The 8,755-nt window shown below is 33.3% G+C and overlaps 1 protein-coding gene across 1 annotated transcript in view; it reads left to right on the top strand.

Annotated features, from left to right (window-relative positions):
• The window catches only part of LOC105620882 (neuronal acetylcholine receptor subunit alpha-7), a 271,050-nt gene that overhangs the window by 124,581 nt on the left and 137,714 nt on the right, over nt 1-8,755 (top strand). Inside the window, exon 4 of the mRNA XM_012202359.1 lies at nt 1,249-1,358. Coding sequence (XP_012057749.1) covers nt 1,249-1,358 — 110 coding nt within the window. The remainder of the gene's footprint in view (nt 1-1,248; nt 1,359-8,755) is intronic.

Genomic DNA, 8,755 nt, shown 5'->3' with positions numbered 1-8,755 from the left:
ACGTAGTAGTACGTAACGTACGTAACGTACTAGTATATATAGTATATTATTATATATATATATATATATATATATATATATATACTACTCTCTCTCTCTCTCTCTCTCTCTCTCTCTCTCTCTCTCTCTCTCTCTCTCTCTCTCTCTCTCTCTCTCTTTCTTTCTCCGATCTCTTTTGCTTAACTTAGCCGATCAAACTTCATCAGTGGATAGAATTTACGCGCATAATTAATCTTTTATACAACAGGGATTAATTAACTCGTGCAAATTTATTCGCAGCCAAAGGTTCTGTACATCGGTCGCTATTATCATAGATACTGAGAATGAATGATGCGCAGTTCGGAAAACGCCATCATTACTTGAAATTTTATCGAAATTATGTGTAACATCAAGTGTACGACAAAATTACATTTTAGTAAAAATTCTATAGTTAAACAATTTCGAAAATCAAAGGATATGAAATAAAAATTTTTTCTCTATAAATAAACCGATTCCATTTTATTATTAATTTATTCTTTTCGGAGAATATATTTATTTTTCATATGCATTCTGTACTGTATGCTTCTGTAATATCAAATTAAATTAAACAATTTTCAACCGAAAAGGAATTTTCTGAATCAAATTTCAAATTTAAACATAGATTATTATTATTCACTATAGTTCACAATAGTTGTTTTACGTGCCAAGTTCGATCGCCACAATAATATAAACATCAAAGCAAATATCAAGTGCCTACCGATTTTATAATTATATTACTCGTATAAAAAGACGAAAATTGAAAATTATATGAACATTTATTTCTCATAATGGGGATTGATCAAAACTGTTGAAAGAATCATTGCGTTATTACACGAGAAAATTGTACTCGTAATTAAATCTGAATTAATAGCACCTCAGATTATCCATTTCATATTATTATATGTATTGCAACAATTTTCGTATTTATCGTCTAAATATAAGTACTCATGGTATAAAGTATCCATTATACAATGATTTGTCTGTCTCTACGTTTTCTATATAAAGAATAATTATACGATAAAAATCTTAATTTAGATGATCTATTGAAACTCAGATGGATATTCATTCTGTCAGTAATGCTTTCATATATTTCTACAGAAAAGTAAAAGAATATTCGAATTATTAGGAAAAATGAATTATAATGGAATTATTTCGCTATGTTCAAAGAATGTTTGAAATGTTATTTCATATCTTTTAATTTATAATTTTTTCATTTCTGTGTTTGCGCAGGAGTGGACGGACTATAATCTCCAGTGGAACGAGTCCGAATATGGCGGAGTGAAGGACCTTCGAATTACGCCGAATAAGCTTTGGAAACCGGATATCCTCATGTACAACAGGTAATCTGGCCTCGTTACATCTGCGTAGAAACTCTCATTTTGTATTGACAAACCAGTAGCTTCGATTAATAAATTTGTTAGGAACATTTCAGTCTCAAGCGCGAAAGGAGGGTTGGCCAGTCCCTCCCATAATAGAATTCTTAATTGAAATGGTCGGACAAAAAGCCGCGTACTAACTACGCTCATAATCATCGTGTTAATAAAGTGTGCCCAGTAAAAATATACGTCTGTTCCACAGTCTGTTCTGATTTCAAAATTTCGCGCTCTAAAACTCGGAAAGTATTTTAATATTTAAAACGATCTAATTGCGTGAAGATATTTAAACCAAGATAATTTTGAATTGATAATAACAGCGTAAAAAGAGAGAAAGAGAGCAAAGTCTAATTCTTCTCACGTTATAATACTCGGAGAATAACGGCAACCGAAACTGTTGACGCGAAAATAAATATACGATGAGTTTACGTTATATCAAATTTTTATTCCTCTACACAATATTAAGTAATTCACCGTGATTTAGTTGCAATTGCTACGTATCGATGAGACTAACCCACGGGATTTCTGTTAGCTCGGTCGCGATTCTAGGCTGTCAATATTTCAAGAGTTACCGTTACGCGAAATCGTCGAAAAACCGACAACCATACAAACAATTTTATATCGACTCGTAGGATCCACATGACAATCGCAAAAGTACAATCGCAATCGTGAAATAAACTGGTGCGACTTTATTATCGTAAAAATAAAACTGCACGAACTATATTTGCCTCGAGTAAGCAGCCCACGTTGAATTTCTTCAATGGATTTTAAACAGCTGCCACTTGTCCGGAAGGCACACCCCCTCTGCAGTCTTACGAGAGAGAATTAAGATTTTTAAGAATGTCTTTTTCAGAAAAGCTACGACGGCTAAGAAATAGCACGGCAGTAGCGCCACTGCAGCAAAAGTTTTTTCATTAACTTTAAGTTCGCTCCCTTGGAGACACTCCATACGGAGCGTAAATTATTTTCGATGTATACCTCGTACTCTTTTCACGTGCCGTTACAGTATTGCGAATGTAGTATTAAAAAAAAAAGAAAAAATCGAAGGGTACGTAACTTTTATCCTAGTGTTGCTTCGCATCTATCTTATTCAAAAGTATTATATATATTATACATATATATATATATTTCTTTTATATATTAAAATTCCCTGAAGTGCATGCATTTACTTGAATCCTAGTAAGAGCCGAGTATATATTATATATTTATATACTCTTGTACTATGTATATCTTTACATTTTTCATTTGTAAATATTGTATCCACGTAATTATTGACCCCGATCGTAGAAATTTTTCTTATATGACGGATCGACTCGCTTCTCGCTTCGTATCACTCTCTATACAATTTATATTTCGCAAATAATAATAAATGTACGAAGTCGCGAAGCGAATCGAGCCAAACTTTCGAACGCAGTTATTACGCAGATTTTAATTGAAAGGCTAGAGTATATAACGAATTGCATAAGTATCAGTCATTTTCATTTATCGAAAAATTCTTAAGTCATCCACGTCGTACGTACGTTTCGCAAGGAAAAGCAGAGATTTGCAAGGAAAATTATTTGGACAATCACTATTTTATGATTGAAATGGCTCGAAGAGCGAACGCGACGTTGAGAAAAAAATATCAAATCAAGAATCTCCGACTTAAAACAATCTCTTCTTTTTTTAGAACAATACGCCGTGGCTGACTTATAGTCTCAGCCATTCTCTCTATCATAGTCTCTAGAATAATTAGTCTTAGGTATTTATAGGCTACTAGTTATATATAATACAATTTCCAGGCTGCTGTACGTGAACGCATTTATGCGATTCACGTTCGGCGAACCGCAAAATTAATACTTCCGTCGCCCGCTGCCAGCCGATTCGCGTGATAACAAAGCGGACAATGTTGCTCGCGTGATCGGCCCGCTTCATCATGTCCGTTCTCGTGCCTCGCACTAATGCAATGTGGCTGATGCATAATATTACACGTTTTTGATCGCCTGACGCGGAGTAATCAGATGGAACGGAATGCGATTTTGTTACAAATATCAGGAGAAAACATTGATAATCGGGTGAAAAACTGGTTTCCTGTAAATTTCGATTATTTTTTTTTTTTATATCGACAGTAACACAACCACTGTGCACTAACTAATCCTGTCGTGATTGAAAACGGAATAGCGAATAAATTCGGGCGGTTTAATTATAAAAGCGGCGGATGAAATAACAGCGTTTCGATTTGGAGGTTGAACCAGATTCTCCCTTCCCTCCTTCACGTACGTTACACGCTCCGATTATTTTCGATCGGTTCGTGGATATTCGTCGTTCGATCAGGCGTAAATTAGATATTCGTCACCAACTGTCGATGACTATTGGCTTGGACCGAATTAACAATCAAATATGATTAGGATCGTGATCCATATCGGGAATGAAATTTCGAGCCAAATGGTGCTCATAATGAAACACTTTTTTTTCTTACAAAATTTTAGGTTAAGTGTAATCGAGAACTGCGTTTGATCTGGTGTATCAATCGTTTCCAAATACATTATACATTATAATCATAAACGAAACGCTTGTGTCATATTGTTAATCGCTCCTGATAAAAATAATTATCAGAAATAGAAAAGCGTGAAGAGACAATTTCTTTTAAAAAGTGCAAATAGATAATAAAACTATAGTGTTAAAGATATAAAGAAATTTATATGAAGTTATTAAGATTATTTAAACAGAGGAAGAGTAATTTTTAATATTTGCGCAAAAATGTTATTAAACAAAATTAAATGTATAAGTACCTGAATGGGAGTCAGAAAATTAAAAATTAATTAAATAAGTAATAAAAAGAGTAAAAGAATAAAAAGAGAGAAATTAATCAGAAAGAAATTAACGATCTTAATGCAAATTAAAATAATTACAAATATTGTCTATACGTTTCGGTTTATATTAAATCATCTTTTCAATGAACATTTTCAAAAAACTGATTTACAAAAACGTATGTATGAAGTTACTAGTCAAGCGCTACATAATAATATCGTTCAATAGAGAATATTTTTATACATTTCGTTTAATTCATAAAAGATTTGTAATTACTTCTGGTGTAAAATCAAAAATAGTCATAATAATTCGAATATAAATAAAATTAGTTTCAACCAGGCTAATTTGTAATAAATTGGAAAAATAGATGTGAAGAGCAGTGATGCATAAAGCAGTGAATCAAATGATCTATTTAACCGTGATAAATAGGAAAAGAAAAAGACAAAGCCGTCATAAAGACACGGCAGAGAAAGACAATATGTAGACCGATTCGGAAGTGCAATGAGAAAAGTGAAAGATACTAAGTGGAAAGAGGAGGAAATGGTCAGCCAGACAGGCCGAATCCACCTCCGACCGCAACTAACAACTATCCAAGTTAGCTAGCCGAGGTCAGAGTGAGAGAAATTTCTCGCTGGGAACTGCCGGCGCTCTGGTAAAGTGTGCGGGATCACTTCAATTAATTAAAGTCTCGTCTCGAGGAAACTTTGCCTTTGTGGGTATCGTGGGAGCGTACAATGACTCGGGACTACCGGATGACTTGACCCTTGACCGACGTGCAAACTGAAAATTAATTTTTCAAGAACACATTAGCTCAGTACGATCTTTTCTTTTTTGGTAATGATTTAGACATAAAAAATACGAATTTTTAATTTCTGATACGTAGCGAATACGAATAGACGGTTCCAAAGTATAAGTGATGGCTTGTTAACCAAAAGTGAGATCGATTAGAGATCGATAGAAACACTGATGACTGGACAAGTTAAGCTTGGATTTCGATGGGTCTCTTCAGTGAGTCATTTTCAATTTGCTGCTTGTCCCTCTGCAAATACCGAGATCAATTTATAATGGGCGCTCATTGTTTCATCGATTCGCCATAACTATATTGTCCCGATGCAATTGCATTTATTCGTAATCATTCGTGTCATGTTTCGTACGTACATAAATGTGCGTTCACAGGGGCATTCATAAGAGGAAAGATATTTAATCCTAGAATGCTACTGACATTGAGTGATACAGTTGTTGTTGCTATATTGATAGATAAATTTTGCTGGGGAAATAGGCTACTTTTAATTAATATAATTTTTACACAGATTTTCATACATTTCACACTTTTAATGACAAAATATTTATAAGGCTTTTATTTTGGGGATTGAGAGAGTTAAAGTAACTATAAAAGTAACTATAATTGTAAAAGTAACTATAATTACAGTTACAGTTTTTCTTTTTAAAAAATAATTAGTTACTGTCACAAATTATCGTCATAATTTTATAAGAATTTAAAATGTAGTTAATCGTTACTTTTTAGTCATTTTTCTGTTAATTTATTGTAATTTTTTGCATTGCTATTTTAAATACAAAAATTTTATACATTTCTAACATTACTGATTTATCTTAATTATTATACTAAACATTCATATATTAAAAGACTTCTAGTTTTATTCTTAATGCAGACATTTGCAGATATGATTTTATTAGGAATAAAGATGTATTCTAATCACAACAAATAATAATCACTGATCAATCCATATTAAAGAAAAAGTTTAAAATATATAAAGTAATCATAAAACTCTAATTATTAAATTAGTTATCAAAAAATAACTAATAATAAATTTGATAGCATACTCAGTGCGCTTTGACGCACATTAAAGCTATCATATACAAATTGACATAAAGATATGTGTTTAATATAAATATAGATGTTGGTTAAACGTAAAATCCTCAACACACTTTATTGTACTATTAGATAAAATATTATATTTTATAATTCAAAATATTTCATTTCACTTTTACATTCCGATTTAATCAATCGGCTTTAATGTGCATCAGTGCACACTAATGTCAACCAAATTTGCCATAAATTTAGTTATTGTTGTAGATAGAAAGAAAGGAACAAAGTTAAGTTACAGTCTGAAAAAAGCAACTTTAACTGTAACTTTGTTACAAATAATGAATTACTTCCCAACTCTGACTTTTATAAATACAGATATTTGATTTATTAACTTCAGCAGAAAAGAGAATAAGTATACTATCAAATTCAATCTTGAATGAAATGAAGCTAATGGAATACGTAGTCAAATGTCTTCTGTAACTTAAACATGCTGTATTGGAACAATATGCGATATACGATATAAGACATACGACATGCATATATTATATATATTATATATTATAAGACAATTTTACTGCACACTAAGACATTTTAAAACAATAAGACATTTATCGTTTGACATAATCTTTGTGCATATACTTATCTGTATGAAATTCCTTTGTAACGGATTTCCACCGTATGGCCCGTAATATCACTCTTGCTGTAATCTTTTAATGTATAATTCCATAAACATGAATGTTTTTTCAACTGCTTTCATAAATTTAGTTAAAAAACACTAAGTCTTCCTTTTTATTTGCACTACGGGCAAAAGTATGATTCTGAGAATTACTCCGGCTAACTACAAAGATTGTTACGTGATTGTTGGCACCTTTCTTTAAATCCTCTAATTATGGAACTCATACGATATTAAATCTCATGAAACATTACTTATATCTTAAAATACGAATGTCGTAAGACAGATGTTGCAGTCGCGTTAGTGTGCGGATATTTAATATAAACAATGCATTTCATACCACTCCAAGCGATATATTTTATGAGAGATTTGTCGCATGTCGCTCTCGTGCGCGACCTGCCTTACTAATAAAATATATAATAACAAAATTGCTTGAAATCACTTATCACATCTCTGTTATAATATTAACCATCAGGGGGTCTAAACTGATATAACATACTGAAATTTTAAAAGTTTGTTCTCGCTTGTCCTAATTTTTAACATGATTGGACCTCCTAATAATCACTGAAGATATAGATTAGCGCTCAATGATCTGACTCTCACTTTTACATAAAATTTACGTACGCACATGCTATAGTTAATACGCATTGGAATGTTGCTATACTTTTAGAAAATGAAGAGAATGCGCACACACATTTATACATTAATATAATGTTGATTATAATATAATTATATAACCTATAACCAGTTTGCAAATAACAAAGATTGATAATATAATTTAAATATCAAAGTAAACATCAAATAATCCATGGCTAGTATAATTTTTTATTGTATATATGCTTCCCGTCGTACACACATGTGCATATAAAACGTTGGGATTTCCATCATGGCAGACCGCAAATATTTCTTCAATCCCATTCGAAGCGACCAAGACACATAAATCATCGCCAGAAATTACACCGTCGATTCTCCGATAAGTATATCGTAGGCCGCTAAATCATTTAACTTATGTGCTTCCATTATCGAGTAAAAAAATTTATGAGGGCCTCGGCGAAGAGAACGGTTTATCGAGGCAGCTGCGAAATCTATCTAATGTCTCGTGGTTCCGATAGCATTCCACGCCTATTCCAAAAACAATCGCGCTTCAATCGACGAAATAACTCGCCGAAATAATTCGATGATGCTTGATTTACGTGTTCACCACCGTGCATCGACTTTACGTGCTCCTGGTTGAAGCTCACGCTTGCTGTCGCGTCTACTGAATCGGAACTACCGTCACGTTCTCCATTGTTAAGAGCGAAATGTACAAACTCCGACCTCGCTGTTCTTAATCCTATGGACGACCCAGTTTCAACAATACAATGTTTTTTCTTTCCATTTAAAAACTGCGTTTTATGAAAGCACTGTTGATGTTTACTTGTTTTTACTTGTTTAAATTTATACAGAATTTTAATTATAGATTAAAACATTTATATCGTACACGATAAAATAATTCTTACGAAAGGAGAATACTTTCAATAGGTTGTTTTACCGAGACAAGTGTTAACATTATTTTCAAAATTTTAATGCCACTTTTGTCACTTTATCGAGATGAGGAATGAAGATTCTTTGCCATCGCAGCTACGTGAACAGGGATAACAGGAGCAGGTTATTTCACACTATGTACTTATACTATATACAGAACGAGTCCTGTGGGCGTTGGATTTTGAAAATATCGATTTCGACCTTGTTATAGAAGGTAGAGTGTAAATAAGATAACGATAGAGGGTCCACTGTGTGCTTCCATTTTGTAACCGGCTCCGGGGAACGGTTATTCGCTGGTCCCTTCGAGGGAAAAGGCGCTTCCTACGGAAGTGTAAAGCGAATCCCGAGTATCCCGCTCGAAGGTGCTTTCGGACATTACCGTCAAATTTAAGCCGCCGTTAACCCGCGGGATTCGGTGTGTGTGTGTGTGTGTGTGTGTGTGTGTGTGTGTGTGTGTGTGTGTGTGTGTGTGTGTGTGTGTGTGTGTGTGTGTGTGTGTGTGTGTGTGTGTGTGTGTGTGTGTGTGTGTGTGTGTGTGTGTGTGTGTGT

This window comes from Atta cephalotes, assembly GCF_000143395.1.
Source record: "Atta cephalotes unplaced genomic scaffold scaffold00030, whole genome shotgun sequence".
NCBI lineage: Eukaryota > Metazoa > Arthropoda > Insecta > Hymenoptera > Formicidae > Atta > Atta cephalotes.
The sequence above is the reverse complement of the archived record's forward strand: the minus strand, read 5'-3'. Positions and strand labels throughout refer to the sequence as shown.